The sequence below is a fragment of the Echeneis naucrates genome, chromosome 14 (assembly GCF_900963305.1).
Source record: "Echeneis naucrates chromosome 14, fEcheNa1.1, whole genome shotgun sequence".
Lineage (NCBI taxonomy): Eukaryota > Metazoa > Chordata > Actinopteri > Carangiformes > Echeneidae > Echeneis > Echeneis naucrates.
The window spans coordinates 19,341,028-19,360,134 of NC_042524.1; the positions used below are offsets into that span (position 1 = coordinate 19,341,028).

At 42.0% G+C, this 19,107-nt stretch overlaps 1 protein-coding gene across 1 annotated transcript in view; it reads left to right on the forward strand.

Moving 5' to 3' along the window:
• Positions 1–19,107, forward strand: part of igsf9bb (immunoglobulin superfamily, member 9Bb) — a 113,287-nt gene that overhangs the window by 22,111 nt on the left and 72,069 nt on the right. The window contains exon 2 of the mRNA XM_029519620.1: positions 15,028–15,219. Within this exon, the coding sequence (XP_029375480.1) occupies positions 15,028–15,219 (192 nt within the window). The remainder of the gene's footprint in view (positions 1–15,027; positions 15,220–19,107) is intronic.

The window sequence follows — 19,107 nt, forward strand, 5'->3', positions numbered from 1 at the left end:
AAGAGGCAGGCACAGAGAGCTAAGGGTCAAACTTAGAGGGCAAAAGGCTGAAAGAGGGCATTAAAGCAGCTTTCAGCAGCAGTGTCTGTAAGACAGAACTACTTGCATTGATGCAAGTTACAGGTTAATATTAATAATCAGGACTACTTAAGAAGTTCTTAGTAAAATTGTTGAAAGGCATCGTCTTTTCTCATCAGCAGTCTCATCAGCCAATTTCTTTGGCCAGTTACATAATGTTTGATGCTCAAATCTTAAATGTACCCTGGAATGTGTTAAAATTCAAAACACGAGTGACTTTAGAAGTGAGTAATAGAAAGGGGGAGGACTAACGAACAAAATATTGTAAGACATTTTGTTGACAGGGGTTGCAGCAAGTTGGCATAGTGGTTAGTGCTGTTGACTCTGACTCAGACTGTTGCTGACTTGTCAAAACTGTAGTTAGAATGTGTTGTAATGTGTCTACTGCAGTCACACTGTGCAGGCGGGACACATTTTAAAAACTTCATCAAGTTAAGTTGGGGGATTATTGCCCACATTGGGTTGTATTGAAGCCTCTGTTCTTGACAAAATGCCAAAGCAAAAGGAATGTGTAATTTTTAGTGTAGATATTCCTCTTAAGGGGCAGCACGGCGGCTTACTGGTTACCGCTACACAACAAGAAGGTCACAGGTTCAGTTCCTAGGCCTGGGCCCTTTCTGTGTTGAGTTTGCATGTTCTCCCTGTGTCTGCATGGGTTTGCTCTGCGTTCTCTGGTTTCCGCCCACCATCCAAAGACATGCATGTTTGGATTAACTGATGACTAATGACTTGAGTGTTTGCCATGATTAGACATCATGTTTAGGTGGATTGGTAACTCTAAATTGTCCATGTAGGTCTGAGTGTGAGTGGTTGTTGGTCTCTGCCTCTGTCTTGGCTCTGTGATGGACTGGCGACCTGTTCAGTGTGTACCCTGTCCTTGCCTAGTGTGAGTTGGGATTAGCTCCAGCAACCCCCCATGACCCGGAAATTAATAAGTGGTAGAAGATGAACGAATGAATTAATGTTAACAGGGGCACAATGATTAAACTGACCTGAAGTTTGTTTTTAAGTTGTTGTGTGAGAGGACAGACTCATCCTAATCAGTGGATCCGGTTGGTTCCATGGGCCAATAATACAATGGAAATAGCATCCAGGGTTAAATATCTTTGAAAATAGACTTTGTTGTTACTCCTTAAATTTTGCACTGCAGTGATATAAATGCCCCCAATACCCCAACTTGTTTTTTTGGTTTCCTTTAGTCCGTGTGAAGCAGTAGGGATCACATGCAGAAAAGATCTTTAAATTTGAAAGAGTAGGAAACCAGAATTAGGTCAAGTCTCCCACCCTTTGGTGTTGTATTAGTGTCGTAAGCCACCCTAGTATATCAGAGGATTGTAGCACAAGCTTACAAACACAAGTGAGCAACACAGTTTTCCATAAGTTCATGTAAAAATGTTCTGACTTTTCGAACAATGTTTTCTGTTTTCTGCCTGTTTGAAACACACAATATATTCCCACTTAGTTTGCACATTTTACTGTATTGATCTGAAAATTTAATTTAATTTTCACTGAATAATAGAAGCTCTTAATAGCTGCTTCTAATGTTTTTTGGTGTGGAAACTGTCTTTATGCAATATTTTTTTCAATTCCCTGTTTGGACTTATACATATATATATATATATATATATATATATATATGTGTGTGTGTGTGTGTGTGTGTGTGTGTGTGTGTGTATTATATAGTGCTCAGCTGTATCTCTGTACCTCTTTTCAGACTTGAAATGTTTCTTACATGGGCACACATAGAAACACATAGAAACATGAGCATTTCAGACAAAGCAAATGCAAATAAGTGAACTGCAGTGAACTGTGAGTTACTGTGAAAGGTTTCCTCTGTAGCTGCTGCATCACCATGAGCCCCAAGATTTAAGCCTTGAGATTTTGGCAGCAGATGGTGATAGAGTTTAGAGGCCACGTGACAGAAAGAGAGAGAGAGGTAATGCTCTTCTGAAGTGGACTGAGTGTCAGTAAGCTTTTACACTCAAACTTGCTAGAAAGTCCTGTTAGCTGTGTGATTCAAGGGGTGGGCTGGTTGTTTTGATCTCTTTCTGTCCCCTTTCTCTTAAACTCGATTTGGTCAACATGCCAGGTTAGATCCAATGTGTGGATTTATGATGGCGTTCAGTGGTTAGCAGTGTTGCCTCCTAAAAAAAAAAAAAAAAAAAAAAAAGATTTTATGTTCCAACCTTGGGCATATCTGTGTGGAATTTTTATCAAGCTCCACTTGAATTTCCAATACACATAGTTAATGTGACTAAGCTCACCCATTTTGAAGGCTCATTACAAACGTGGGTCCTTTTTATGGGAAAGGAATCCAATGTGTTGATTCTTTGTGGTTCAACCAAACCCAAGATTCATTGTAATGGAAAATATGGTAGCAAAAAGAACAGCAGAGCCTGAGGTTTACACTGTTCATTGTAAGTAAAGTGTTTCAGCCCAGCAGTACTGCTCAGGTTTTTAGGGGAAAAATTATGTGTTGTCAATATAGATAGGCAACAGGAGCCTAGCTTTGCAACACAATGATAACAGCTGGAATAGCTGGTGACACATTGGAACTCGTCGAAGTAGGGTGCTGGTGGAGAGAGTTCATGGTCCGGTGACAGGGAACATGGCAAACACTGGAAAAGGAGGGTTGTGAGACACAGGCTTGAGGGATACATGGAAGCTGGGATGAATGTAGAGTGTCGATGGCACAATCGTTGGGCCTAAACGGGGGCAAGGACAGGGCTCTATCCTTACTGAACACCAGCTGCAGGTCATGATAGGTGTCAGGGACATTAGAGAGGTCAATGAGGTAGTGGTGGAGTAGTAACAGTAGGATTGGCTGATTTTAAACAGTCTTGGTGACAGTAATTACTCCAGGAAGTAATGGATGCTGTGGACCAATTGATACTGGGATCTTGATGTTTAAGACAGGGAAGACCTAATTCCACAGGATGGGTGGGGGAAAGGAGGACTAATAGTTCCACCAATTCAGTGTGGTTACCAGAAAGAGTGAGGGAAATGGGAGCAGTGCGATGGGTTACTGAGGAGAGAAGACGGCCGTCTAGGGCTACGATTTCCTTAGGCTCGGGCAAACTGACGACAGGGATATTTTTTAGTTTAACCAGATCACTGTCAATGAAACTATCATCTGCTCCAGAATCCACTAAGACATGTACAGGGAGAGAAACAAGCAACTAGTGCAGCATGCCTCTCAATGCGATTTGCAGGAGTTAAGGTCCAGGTAGAATGGCTCACCAGCACCCCCTGCTTGGTGGGTAAGCCTACTCTTTTTGCTGAGCAGGGCATGTAGCCAGGTTGTGTTCCTCGTGGCCACAGTACAAGCAGAGACCCAAACGCAGCCGGCGCTGTCTCTCAGCCAGGGTGAGCCCAGATCTCCCCAGCAGCATGGGTTCTTCCACAGAAGCTGGAGGTAGAGAGGGTTCTCCAACGCAATCGCTGACAACCTTCCCAGATGAGTGGAGGTGGCTGCAGGTGATGGTGAAGCATAAATGGGTTGGGAGCGCCTCTTTGCCTCTCTGCCCTCTCCCTGAGCCTATTGTCAAGTCTGGAAGCCAGTCCAATTAGTTCCTCTAATGAACTGGTCTCGTCCCCAGCTGCTAACTCATCTTTAATTTAGTCCCTTTGGAAAAAACTCTGGAGTGCACTTTCATTCCACCCACTCTGCCGCTAAAATGCGGAATTCTAAGGCATACTGTGACACTGAACCTCTGCCTTGGGTGAGGGACAGAAGCCGACTTACAGCTTCCTTGCCCTTAACAGGGTGGTCAAAAACCCAGCGCATTTCAGCAGTAAATGCTTGATAATCTAAACACAGGTCTCCTGGTAAGGAAAATGGCTAGGGACCAGGCTGCCGCTTTATCTCTGCACAGAGATGAATGCTATCCGGGACTGATCGGTGGAGTAAGAAGAGGGCTTCTGACTGAAAACTAAATTGCACTGGTGAAGAAACTGCGCACATGTTCCTAAGTCACCTGGGTACCTGTAAGGAGTGGGAATAAACAGCTCGTGAGGCATGACAGAGGGGTTCACCTGAGGTGCAGTAGGTTGTGCAGGAGATGCTGGAGGAGTAGCTGGTGCTGAGAGGTGAGTGAGTTGTGTAGTCATTTGGCCCGTCTGACTGCCGAGTTGAGAGACACTGGTGGTAAGTCCTGTAAAGTCTCCATAACTTGGCGAAGGGTAGATTCGTGTTCTCCCACTAATGCACCTTGAGAGGTCAGGGCCTGTTTAATCCTCTCTGTTTCCGCTGGGTCCATTTTGTTGGCCAGATAATTCTGACACATGTAGGGGTGGACCAACAGTAGCGGAGGCAGAAATATGCGGCCAGTTCCTGTGTATTTGAATGAACAGAAGGTAGCAGAGTAAGGTGCAAACATAAATGTTCCAGCTCTTCAAAAGCTTGGTGGGGGGGAGACAGGAACTAGTCGAAGCAGGGTGCTGGTGGAGAGAAGCAGTTCAGGGTCCAGCGACGGGGAACATGGCAAACACAGGGAGGCACACACTGGAAAAGGACAGGAGACAAGTTAGCAAACAGGCAACTGCAACCAAAAGGCTCGAGGGCAACAAGCACAAGGGTTTCTGATATAGCACTACCGAGCAAGTAGGAATTATCTGGCAAGGTGATGTAGAGGTGACCAGGTTTTTATGGAGTGATTGATTAGTGGCAAACAAGAACCAGGTATGCCTCCACTGCAGACCAGGGAAGGTGGAGAGTAGGTCAGCCACGCCTCCTGCACAAAAGCTGAACACAAGCTTTCAAGAAGGGCATCTCTTAGCCTTTCAGCATAGCATTTATTGTATAAATGTAAAACAAAAAGGCATTTAAGACTTGGTCATCATTTCAAGGCACAGTAAGTAGGCCTGCCTGTGTAAAGAAATGTGCCTCACTGGGAAATCCGAGAGCAACAGGACAAAAGAGGGTAGGTATGCTAGATGCAATCAGACAGCAGCAACACATGAACTTTTAAACACAGGCTTTGGGAAACATGAGGTTCGACTGAGCAAAATTTAGGCCCATTGTTCTGTTATTAACCTAGTTAGCAGCAGTTTGATGACACCACTCAATGCACTCTGCAGAGAGTGCATTTCACACAAATATTTTTATTCTTTCAAGTAGCAAAGTGAAAGTAATGTGAATATCGTCACTGACTGAAACCCCCTTTGTCATTTAAATTTTTCCTTTCTCATATCCCTGTATTTTCCAGCCGCTATCTACTCAGTGAATTCAGCGTCTGTACCTTTGACATTGTACAGCACACCAGTTCCTAAGCACCCATGTGTGCATGCGCAGTGAAACAGATCTGAACTTTTCTGACTGACAAAAATGGCTCAGCTAAATGTGTTACTTTAATCCTGGTTGTCAGTGGCAGCATATTAGCATTTATCTTAAAGCTTTACTGTACCTAAATACAATTCTGCAGAGCTGCTAGCAGGGCTACAAACTATAACTGAGTCATATCACAAATGAATTGAAGACCTTTTGGTGACAAACATGTTAGTTTAGGCTAGAGCCGTAGCTGCAGTTTTGTGTTTGGAACTTGTAGCTCATTGCATGTCTTGAAATGCTGCCATTACAGCCACTGCGCAACTTTGAAGCCCAAACTTTAAGCCTGTTGATTTTGTCAGCAGAAAGTTATGGAGCTCAGACATAAGTGATGGAAAGAGGAGGAGCTGATCAGTTGACCTCTTCTGTGTTGTGCTGTACAATGTCAAGGAAAGCAAAGGTACAATGTGCAATGAAGATCAGACAAGAAATTCCTACTCAGACTTTGTGGACTGACTGGCAACATTATTAATGCTTATAATAATTTCACCATGCTTTCATTTTATTACCAACACAGTAAGAGTTGGAAGGGGATATGGGAAGACTAAGTGCAGGTGCAAGAATGAGAGGCTGCATGACAATGCAGAGGTCTTGCTCTAGTCATCAATAATTGATGATGTATTGTGTAAAAATCTCATTTATCTTTCATCACGGTTGGCACTTATCAGAGGGCCAGTTGTCACTGCTAGACAGTGCCGGGGACGAGCTGCGGGACAAGCTGAGACAGTGCCGGGGGAGCTCGAGTGTGTTCCCTGTTTTAAGTGCCAACACAGCCTCAGATAATATGGCCTACTGCCGTCTGTTGTGTCACACTTGTTATGTTTATTTGCTGTATCTCACTGAATCTTGCACAATTTCATTTGCCGTCTTGCTTACATATAAAAATTAAGTTTTTTGTGAGACTTCGTTGTGCCAATTAGATTGGGTTGTCTGGACTGTCACTTAGTATTATTTTGACATATAAGGTCTATTATAGTGCCTTATAAGACAGTTCGTCTTTAACATTCCAGGACCTGGAAACAAATATCAGCTGTCAGTCATACTAAACATGAAAGGTAGAAAACCATTCAACCATTAAACAGTATCTTCCTGCAACTTGCCTCTTTCCATATGCGAAAGGGATTGCAAACACATAGGAACAAGTTGTGATTCTACTTCGCGGCTCAGCTCTCCTCTCACATGCCATTTACAGTGGCCCTGAAGGCTCAACACACTGGAACTAAGGGAGCACATGCAAATAATTCAAAACTAATTCAGAAAAGATCTTCATCTTCATACAATACATGCGCTGCAAATAGACACAACACAAATGTGTAGGACACAACCAAATACACAAACATTGAACAAATATGCATAACTAAATACACATACACAACAGAAGTGTTGGGAGTCATGGGACACTAGAAAGTGATGAACCTAGATGAAGATCATTTTTTGTGATCCTTGGAAACCCTTTTGTTGTGATTGTTTGCAGATTGCCTGTGTATTTGATTGTGTTGTGAGTCTTTACAGATGTATTGATAAACTTTCTGGCATTTTGGCTGAATTCTCCTTTCCTAAAGTTCCAACACGTTGAGCTCTCTGGGTCACCATAGTCACCCAGGGATTCACCATGAGGGACTCCCACTACACCACCAGAGTCATGTGAGCAGTGTGTGCCTCTCTGCTCCTCATTGTCTCAGCCTCTCCATGTCTCTGAATGATGATTGTCAACAATTATCCAGTGACAACAAACCAAAGACCTTCGACATTCTCAGAGAAATGGGTTATAATGCTGGTTTGTGATTGGACAGCTCTGCATTATTCTCTTTATTAACAATGGAGATATTTGAAAACTGTGACTTTATCTGTGAGTGCTATGGCAATTATCCCACCCCTCAGAGTAATTGTCTGTGCTGTGCTGACATGGCCTATCTAATGTTGCTGCAGAGAACATGTTTAATTTGACAGTGGGCTCATGGTCGTCTGACTTAGGTTACACAGAGCTGCAGAGCTCCTGGTAACAATCACAAAAGACTCAGCTCCCTTTTCTCTGCCACCTTGCTTACATGTGTGTGTGTCTTTGGGTGCTCCTCTGTGTTATACCTTGAGATGGTAGCCTCCTCTGGGTCTTTGATTGTAAATGAGCTAAATCCTTATGGAGGGGTGGGGGTGGATGTTGGGGTGGGAGCAAATGAGCACCGCTTCTACTCTCCCAACTCCTGCTCTTTCGTTCCCCCTCTCCTTCTCATCAGCCATAAACAGTGAAGTCATACCTTCCAAAGGGCCTGTTTTTGCGCTATCTGCGATGATGTCACCAGCAGCCAATCAACATGGAGCGTTGCTGCTTGAAGGTAGTGTGTGTGCGTGGGTGTGTGCGTGTGTGTATGTGCGTGAGTGTGCATGCGCTTGCTCATGTGGCTCACCGCTGGGAGAAGCTCAGTTATTATGTGGCTCTGCAGGCAAACATGAGAGCACATCGAATGATGAATCCACAGGCTTCATCCTCTCAGTGATGTAGTATGTAGCCGTCTATACATGGGGCATGAGGGTACTGTATGTCAGATCTGTAATGGTGGTGTGGTGATGTGCTCAGTCTCTGACAGAGACATGACTGCAGTCAGAGACTGAGCACATCGCCACATGACTCTGACAGAGACATGTAAGCTCTGGGTGTGAAGAAACTCAGCTCTCCTGGTACTCACTTATTTACATTGCACTTTGAACTTATAAGTGTTTTTATTACATTAGTCTGACATAATTAGGTTTAATTATAATTAATAATATAAACATCTTCTTTTTAGTACAAAACCCTAACAATGAATAGCTTTTCATAGTGACCTCAGTTCAAGGTGACTGTGGAGGCTTTTCATGCTGTGCAGCAGCCTTAATATGCATTTGAAAGCTCAGGCTCTGAAGTCAAGATGGATAATTTAGGTTAACACTGTTGAGAATTTACTCGTGGCCTTGAATGGTTATTCAATTATTACAGTGGTGTGATTTGTATTGGCCTATTCTACAGCGAGTGCATTGTGGTAATTGCAAAATAGAGAAACATGAAGTGTTGAGGCTCAGCAAAATGTCATCCACCGAGGAACTGCTTTTTTTGTTGTTGTTTTTTGGCTGGAGAACTGGTAGATTATGATGGCCAGAAACATCACTGCCTGATTCTGCCATCAGTTGCTTATGTTCATCTTCCTCCCACTGTTTCCACAAACACTTCTGGGCCATGTGTTATTGCAACACCTAATGTTTTACCCATTGAAGAAGAAAAGAAGAAGCTGATATTGTGACATTAAGATGTTTGAGTTTGTTGCATGTTACTCTCAATTTCTAATTAGATTTTTCTAAAGATTGGCTGCATTTATAGCTTCTCTTCTGACAAATCAGAATATATATGCTTTCAAAAATCACATTGTCTTCACAGGCTTTTTGGCTGATGGGCCAGTGAATTTTTGCCCATTAATTTGTCACTTCCTTCAGTCCATGAATGAAGTGGGATCCCATGCAGCAACAAAAGATGGTGTGATGAGCTGAACCCACATAATTGTGGCAGCTTCTCCAAAGATGTTCAAACCACTTAACTACCATTTACAGTTGTTTTGAGGTCTGAAGAAAGGGGGGTGGAGATTCCAATCCCCCACACCCCTCAAACTTCAAAGAGACTATTGCCTCCAACAGAGATTTCTCAGATCTCTGCTAAGTGCCATCCTGGACCCTATCTGAACCTGGCATCTAAAGAACCTGTTTTCTCAAAATAATATATTGCAGGTAGTGCCACAAATCAGCATAAACCTGCCTAACCCCTTCTCTGACCCTCCACTCAGGCTGACCTGATAACACTATCAGGCAACGGACGTAAATTGCCGCTCTGGAATGCATTCATACCCACAAGGACATAAGGGTTGATATCATAAGAAATTGGATATTCCGATCAAATAAGAGATCAAAATAACTGATTCCCTCGTGAGAAGAGGACTTCACAGCTGTTCGAACCATTTTTCTACAAGGTAGTTTGACTGAGATAGAATTTACAACGGACAATGAACTATTCCCATTATGTAACAACAGTGCCACCTGAATGACGAACTACCGGGACCGATGGCATATTGCCTGAGCAGCGTAATCGATGTGCATAGTCATACGTTTCTGGTTTTCTTTGTTCTTAATGTTCTTTTCTTAGTTCATTTGTTTGTGTGCTCTGTGATGTTGTGATTGCCTAATAACCATTTAATTGTGTTTTACAGTGAATCAGATAAAACCATGTCCACCGAAGTAACCACAACAAGCAGAGAAAACTACTTATCAAAACGATACATTTATCTTTGTTTTATACATAATGTCAATCTTGGGTGAATGAAAGGCGTAGTTAAAATCCAAAAACCGCCCTTGCTATGCCCTGAAACTTGAGGGAGAAATTTGATTGGACCAAATTCGCGAAGATAAGCAGACCACACCCGTGGGTCGGCGCCCAAATAAAAGTAGTCAAAATGAAATTTTATGCGGTCTCTAATTTGGTGGAGTTCTGGGGAAGTTCTGAAGAGGAGAGCTTCTCCAGGAGACCTGAAGAAGCAATAACAACCACAACAGAAAAAGAAACTCAGAAGTCAGAATTTAGCTGCTAAGCTACAAGGGCTAAGTTCCAAGTTGAAGCTGAAGCTGCTGGAGACCGGAACAAGTTTGGCTGGGCGGCACTCAGCCTCCAGCCTCTTGAGTTGCCGTGGTAACCAGGGCCGCTTGTGCCGCTCCAGTCTGTTTTCATCAGGAAAGACAAGAATAATTCGGATATTAACTTAATAACTAAGCCAATCGCACGAAAGACAACACTGCCGCTGAAGAGGTACGAGCCAGACCGACAGCCACTTCAGCTGAGGACCAGTCTAGCTTGGGAGGCCATGACTAAAGACCTCTACGCGGCCGCTCTCGTCGGACATCTCCTGCTCTTGTCATGGCCAGTTGAGTCATCTACCAAGTAAGGTGGTGTTTATCTGCTTCCCCAGGCATGGCTATTAGACAACAGTGAATCAAATTTTAGTTTTAGAGCTCTCCTTCCTCAGACTCTCCCTTGTATCTTGATAAATGATCTGCCATTCATTCGCCCAAATCCTCAAGAATCACCAGCTGCTTAATCATCATTGTTATATAATGCCAATCCATTTACATATCCAAGCTCACCTGTTTCACCTAGTTTATGCTTTAATTTGCACCCATATATAATGAGCATGTTTTTATTTACCCCTTTTTAATTTATAAAAACCCCCATAAATTAAGCCATCGTTACACTCCTTCAGTAATTGTTCTTAAATCCACAGTAAAGAACATCCCTTCGAGACTGAGACTTGATAAGAGGCAATACTATACACAATCCTAGGCACCACACAGTAAAGGCATATGAAGGGATCTGTTGCTTAGTGTATGCTTAATTAAAAACATGTGGTGACTGCAGGAGGTCATATTTTTTTTTTTTTTTCCAGTGTCCATGATTGGATCACTGCAACAGCTGCATGATTTAGAGATTCATTTACCTGTGGCCTAACCACATTACACAAAAACAACAATTTCACTGCCATCGTTATATCCAGACAGAATCTCAAATACATGACAGATATGAAAAGATACAAAACATTTTTGCTAATTTTATCAGCTGCATGTGGAAACACTCACATTTTAGGGACATTCACTGTCATACATTCAATACATTCAACATTCAGGTATGGGGCCAACTTGTTTTTCAGCTGCAGATCAAGAGCAGCTACAACACACGCACACCATGAGTCCAGTGTGTCTCAATTGTTTTTATTCTGTTTGCTCATATTTGGTTCAGTTTTATTGTCTGAAACCTTTGACCAGTTCTGCATATTTAGTTTGTTAAACTCCAAAATATTACTTCAAGAATTGATGCAATATCAGTCAACCTTTAGCACATTGTTGTGGTTTGTGAACTATTTATAGGACTTAAAACTTTGGTAACTGCTGAACAATTGTCACAGTACAGATTTCTTAATGTTGTAGTCAGTGTACAAGAAACTCATTCTCTTGGCTATCGGAGCAGTTTTATCTAATCTCCTTTGATTATTCTCTGAATATGTTCTCACTGACTGCGAGAGAATAAAATACCTTTTTAACTTTGTTGTTTGCAGATGTAATAGATTGAAATCCTGCTGCTTCTTGCAACATACAGTGCATCCGGAAAGTATTCATACCACTTCACTTTTTCCACATTTTGTTATGTTACAGCCTTATTCCAAAATGGATAAAATTCCTTTGTTCCCTCAAAAATTCTACACAAAATACCCCATAATGACAAAGTGAAAAAACTTTTTTAGAACATTTTGCAAATGTATTAAAAATAAGACACTCAAATGTTGCATATACATAAGTATTCACACCCTTTGCTATAAAACTCAAACTTGAGCTCAGGTGCATCCTGTTTCCACTGATCAGCCTTGAAATGTTCCTCCAACTTGATTGCAGTCCACCTGTGGCAAATTCAGTTGATTGGACATGATTTGGAAAGCCACACCTGTCTATATCCCACAGCTGACAGAGCACGTCAGAGCACAAACCAAGCCATGAAGTCGAAAGAATTGTCTGTAGACCTCAGAAACAATACACAAGACTGGAGGCTGTAATCACGGCTAAAGGTGCTTCGACCAAGTATTGAGTAAAGGGTGTGAATACTTATGTATATGCAACATTTGAGTGTCTTATTTTTAAAAGTCTTTTTTCACTTTGTCATTATGGGGTATATTATGTAGAATTTATGAGGGGAAAAAGGAATTTAATCCATTTTGGAATAAGGCTGTAATATAACAAAATGTGGAAAAAGTTAAGTGGTATGAATACTTTCCGGATGCACTGTACATTTTGTGTGTTGCCTGACTTGATGTGTGCCTTCGCTAATGAGAGACAGGGCAGGCAGTGGGCTTTCAGAAGAAACTTGTCTGTCTGCATGGCTTCCTTATAGGCCAGAGAGGCATGAGCAGCAAGCACAACTGATTTAGCTCTATTGACTGGTAAAATGCTACCACCACGTTTCCACTTATAAAGCCAAGCTACGTAGTAATTAGTTTGGGATCAATGTGACTGTCCAGCACTCTTTGCAGACACACTGTTTCTCTGGGACAGCTTATCACTGTACTTAACACAATGAGTTCTTTTGGGAGAAGGTCAAAGGTCTAGATGTTATTGAACATTAGGTGCATTACAATCACATTACCTCTCTGGTGCTTTTATTTGCCCACATTCTATCAGATGAGTGAGATGAATAGCTCCTTGCGAAATACATTCACAATCACATTCATGTGTCTGCAGCTACTCTGAATCACACTCTTCCGCAACCTATGCAGCCTTGGCTTCATATTGGATTTGTCACTGGCAGTCTTTTCCCTCTTGATTGATGGAGCTTGTATCATAGCATGTTTGTGTTATCCCCTGCAAACCTTGCACCCTTGACTGATGCCAAGTTGTAATAGAAAACATGTATGTCATGCTTGTTTGATGCGGCAAGGATCAGTAAAAATGGGCTATTCTAAGGAAAGTGTTCACAAGCAGAAAGAAACACGACACCCCCTTTCCTATTGGTGGAAAAATGCACCACATCAATTAATCAAAAAGTTATCTGGCCATGAACAGCATTTGGCTGTTGAGGAAGAGATTTGACGAAGGTTTTGTGCATGTGGCAAAAGAGAGAAAGTGATATCAATAGCAAGTTTTGAGATAATAATTTGTGAAGCGTCTTACTGTGACACATGGTTGTATTATTTTATTTATATGGACCGCAGAGGGTTAAACCGGTGGAATTAGCTCAGCAGGCATTGGTGCTGTTTACTTCGATTGACTGATGTTACCATAGCCTAAAGATTATAGTAACACGCTTGTCAATTAAAGACAACAGGTGGAATGAACAGGTGAATGCATGGATTTACCTACTGCTGTCATGTCTTAAAGGACTTTGGGGGAGTTGAATGAGAAGATGGGTACCTCTAACTATTTGTTAAATTCACTTAACACATTTGAGTTAACCTGAGTTTAACCCCAAAAGCCGACAAAGCTGCTGCCTCAGGTCAGTGACAGGAACTCCAGGCCTTTAAAGAGGTCAACTAAACAGACCCAAATTCAGGTGCTGACAACTCAACTGAAAATACTAAACTAGAGCTCATCAATATTAAAGTTATTGCAAATTGTGATTAATGGACAGCTACTGTGGCACTGTCTCCAGTCTCTCTTTTTTTGACTTTGACCATTCCATTTCAATTCCATTATGATTGCATTCATGTTATAAAATACTTTGGTGGTTTACGTGCTGCATTCATCACTGTGTGGTAGCTGAGACTGACAAGATCCAATCAGTTGACAAATTTTGGTTTGCGTGATGAGCTTCAAACTAGTGTGTGTGGATGTTGAGCTTGTGTCATCCATATCTCTAGCATCACTTTGGGTTGAGTGGCTTTAATGTCACTTGGATGGGCTGGAGGGCCGTGACTCAATGTGAGTAGTATTTACTGAATTAACAGACAGTAGCATCATTACGTTTGTGAGAAGTCTTTTTTGGTCATTTTCTTAGTTGTTTGTGACTTAACAAAGTAAACACAAAGATGAATATGTGTAAAGTCTGGTCAAACCACTCTAGGGTTAGGGTTAGGGTTAGAAATTACATGGTTCACACAAGAGCAGCATGGTGGCATAGTGCTTTGCGTGTTGTGGGTTCTATTCCCAGGCCTGGCGCCTTTCTGTGCGGAATTTGCATGCTCTCCCTGTGACTACGTGGGTTTCCTTTGGGTCCTCTGGTTTCCTTCCACCTTCCAAAGACATGCATATCTAGGTTGACTGGTGACTCTAAATTGCCCCTAGGTCTGAGCCTGGGTGGCTTTTTGCATTTGTCCCTGCGATGTCCAGCCTCTACCCTCGCTTACAACATGGCTGGGATTGGTTCCAGCGACCCGGAAACAGATAAGTGGTAAAAAATGAGTGAGAGCCAGTGGTTCACACAAAGACAAACCAGGGGACAGTTGAGTGTTCATCCATTAGACAAAGCAAAAAAAAAAAAAAAAAAAAAAATCTCTTCTAAAACTGTCTTCCAGTCAAATGAACCCAATGTCCAAATAGTTTAGATATGCTTAGAGAAACTACAAGGCATGACATGTTGTAATTTAGATCTAATTGTGTCAAGGTGGTTTATTTTATATTATTATTCATAAATTATTTCATATTTCATTTCAATTTTCAATTTTCGATATAGTTTTGTTTCAGGCAGCATGGCGGCATAGCAGTTAAAGCTGTTGGTCTACAACACGAAGTTTGCAGATTTGGTTCCCAAGGATGGGCCTTTCTGTGCAGAGTTTGTATGTTTTCCCTATGCTTGCGTGGGTTTCCACCTACTGTCCAAAGACATACATGTTTAGGTTAATCGCATGTAGGTATAAGTGTGAGTGGTTGTCTGAGGTCGTCTATGTCTGTCTCTGTGTGTTGGCCCTGTGATGGACTGGTGACAATGTGAGCTGGGATTGGCCCCAGCACACCCCATGACCCGGAAAGCAGTAGAAGATGAATGAATTAATGTTTTGTGTGACAATGTATACTGAAGCTGGAATGTGTTGTAGAACACTGGGGGTTTTTGATCCATGTGCACTATCTGCCTACAGGTGCCCACGGAGTGCGAGAGGAGCCCCAGTTTGTGACGGCACGTGCAGGAGAGAACGTCATCCTGGGATGCGACGTGTCCCACCCACTGAACGGCCAGCCCTACGTGGTGGAGTGGTTCAAGTATGGAATGCCCATCCCCTTCTTCATCAACTTTCGCTTCTACCCTCCACATGTGGACCCAGAATACGCTGGTAAGATACCAATTTGATGTACTTAGAGATTGCACCGTACCTTGATACCAGCAGCTCTGGATGAGCCTGTTGTTCGGTCTGTTGTACTACTGCAGATTGTCTGTAAAAGTGGATGTAGCCTGTGGGTCAGAAAAGTGATGCCACTGCTGAAGAGCATTAAATCTGCATTTTATCTCATGACCATCAGAAGGAAACTCCACTGGTTGGAAGTCAGATGGTATTGAAATCAATGTGAAAATGGCTACTAAATGTATTAGCTCAGTATATGTCTTCCTAATGAGTTTATGGTTATGCTTGGTTTATGGTCTCAGTCTTTAGTTTCAAGTCTTCAATATAACATGATTTCAGTTTTTAAATGATGGTTCCATTTAAGTGAAAATAAACCATAAAGTAGGATTTGCATTAGTGGGTGTGGCCCCTATGCAACTGTCAGACTGCACCACCCAATCAGGATAGACTACAGAGCTGATCAGATCCAGCCCTCACTCTTCCTCAGCTCCACTTTCACTCCCAAGTATTGTTTGAAAAAGAAAAGATGGCTGAAAAATCAGTTCACAAACTAATGGGTGACATGGTGCACTGACAAAGATGAAAATTTCTGGTTTTATGATCTGGTTATAAACTTTAACTGATGTCTGGCATCTAGTCTAGTCATCTAATTCTGCACATTGGCGAGCAGGGAGTTTTTCCCCTGGCGTCAAAGCCTCAGGTTGCTTCTTCTTGCTCCTGCAGCGTTCTCTCTGTCTGGTCACCTTCTAATGCTATCTGTTTCCCTCTGCATCATGCATATGCCTTGCATGCATCATGCGTTTGTCTTGCCTTTAACTGGAGTTGTGAATAATTTGGTTCTACTGTGATGCCGCACAGATTCATTTCAGGATTGTCACATTGTTACAACAGTAACAATTACATTTTATAAAAAATTATCGTAGCCATTATATTTTCCTTCCTGCTGTTTTTTTTTAGTTTTATTTTGCTAAAAGGCTTTAGACAAAATATTTCAGTATCCCCATCACTGCCTTCCTGCCATCAGCGCCTTTCATCACTATTGCCCTTACCAGTGTGATGTGAAATAAAAATGTTTACAACCGAATGTAGATGCCTTTAATGAGATCAAGTTTCTGTTTAGGGCAGCAGCTTTTTCCACTGCAGATAGTTCATGTATTTTGTTCAATGTGAAGTTTTCTGAGGAGGTGAGAAGGATTTTCCTACCTTTTAGTTCCTTTCCTCCCATCGTTTACTTTCACCTGTTCCCTAGCAACAAAACCAAGCTTTGGGTCATACCACCCCTGGGTTCAATTTGAAAGTAATGCAAAAACCTTATCTACGAATTGTTATTGGCTAATTACCCCTAAAGCACTTGGATGTAGTAATAGTACTACTGCTACTACTTGTAATAATAATAATAATAACTATATGCATGTCAAACTTTTCAATAACATATTTCTCATTCAGTAATTGAGATCTTAGTTTCCTGTATGATGTCTTTAGATGGTAGACAAGTCTGTACAGGGGATGACTTCAGATCTATTGTTGTAGCAGAATTTCTTTGTTGGTTAATTAATTCATAAATACTTCAATTTTAATAAAAAGACATTAGTTGGTCATTACACAGAATCACACACGTATTGAAATTGGTAACACTAAATACTCAACATAATGGAAAATAGTTGAGAGATTTTCCGTTGTATACCAGTATCTAAACTTCACGTCTATAGTATACTGCAGATTAAATTGTATACAAAGTAGTCAGCGTTTCGTAATTGGAAATTTTCCCATCAACATTGCATTAAGCAATCTCCAAATCTCTTTAAAGACCAGCCAATTGATCTACAGGTATCTTTATCAGATACAGGAAAAGGTTTCTTTTCTCTACGCTGCTTATCCTACCTGTGTCCTGCAGTAGGACGTCTAGAGACAGCTTAAATAAAACGGAAACCCTGTATAATGTTTGCTTCTTCACACACTGCATAAATACCAGACAGAAAAGACACTGAGTTTCAGGAGTTACACATCTCAATGACAAGGCCAGAAGGATATGACTGAACTCCAAAGGCCAAATAACTTCATGAAGTGTTCCAAGTAGACATGGCGACAGAACCTTATCTGCAGCAAGTTGTCCTCACACCTGTGAGTCATTTGCTCTGCTTGCTGCTCTGGTCAGTGCGCTGTTCTAAGAAGCTATGGAGGACAGAGCAACATGGGTAGAATTGTTGACACTTCTAGAAAGACACATTGCTCCATAGTAGGAAGTTCCCACTGTGTTTTTGGTGTTGGGAGTGACAAAGATGCTTTCAGTACTAAGAAATAAGTGTGAGCATCAGGCCTGCAATACAAAGATGGGGAGCAGCAAGTAAGACTGTGGGTGTCATGAGGTACAGAAAGCAGCCTGTGAAGGAGGTCTGTTTCTACAGCAACCACCCTCAGGTTACCTTTTTTCTGCTGTCTGCAAAAGTGTACGTCATAGGACATAATGAGTCCGTGCAAGGTCGCCAAACAGTATGCCAAGCTGTGTCTGGATTCTGTTCAGTGCAGAGAAGACCATTGTGGTGGGGTGCAAACCAGTGGAAGACCATTCCGAGCACAGTGATGCTGTGGCTATGATGTTTGGAAGTCCGATCAGACTCATACTATGGCCAGATACAGTCTGACCACTTTGCTGTAACTGTCCTTGAGATGTGTCTGAAACTCGACTGGACTCATCCTGTAACAAGTGAATTGATTGGACACTGTTCTGTGTTTTAAGGCCTATAGTTGACACTGCCAGGACAAAAACCAAACCATGAAGTCTAAGGAATTTGCTGCAGTCTTCAAAAATTGAAGGTAGTCACAGATCAGAGCAAGGATGAAAAACAGTTTTCAAAGCTTTGAGTGTTGAGTTTGGAACAAGGTGCTGAACCCAAAAGTTATTATGAGAGTTTTGGTAGTCCTCTACAGCACTTTATCAATCAAGTCTTTATTGGGGAATGGCCAGAAGGAAGTCACTCTGAATTAAAGGCATCTGACAAGCCTTTGTCTTAAAGTGCATTACTGTAATATCTGTAGTTCTGTAGCCAGATGTAGCCTGACAACAACCTTTTTCGCTGCTTCTCTGCAGAAAGTCACAGGTCATGGAAAGAGCTGATGGAATACACAGAGGCTTCTATTGTGCCCGCTTTAGATCTCCAGGGTTTATGAGACGAGCCAGGCACAAGGGCACTGTTTCCTAGATAGCTGTCTGCCGCTGATCTCAAAAGAGCTGTTGTCTTATTTTATATAGAGAGGAGGAGGAAGGAGAGCATCGTGAATGCCAGACCAAATATAAAAATTCCATCAGAAAGCGTGGACAGGAAGAGATAGACAGACACTGTAATAGAAAATGAAGCTGGAGATGGAGGAACAGAAGAAAAATGAGAAAGTGGAAGTCCTGATTACATTATTGAGTCGTCACCATCATCATGGAAAATCTCTTGGCTGGTCCAGAGGGATGGTGACATTTGAAAAGGACTTACCCCCACAGACATTCCCTGGAGCTAATAAATCGGCTTTGCCCTTCTGTCAAAGATATGTAGAATATTTGAGGCACATTTAAAGGAGCTTGCCTTGTTGAAAGCTACTCTTAAAACCAAAACAATCAAACAGTTGTACTGTAGGGGCTCATGCTTTAAAGATATAAATATGAAACATTCACATGAGAGCTGAAGCAGCCCACAGTTTTTCAGTGGCCTTTAATGAACGTAATTGTAGAGGTAAAGAGAGAACCCACAGCCAAAGTGTCCTCTGATGTTATCACACCAATGAGGAGGAGCAGAGCACGGTGTCGCACTGTCATGCCAAGAGACAAGAAATGGGGCCAACAGCTGGATTTGTCATAATTACTGCAATGAACAGAAGTCCTGCTGAGTGCTC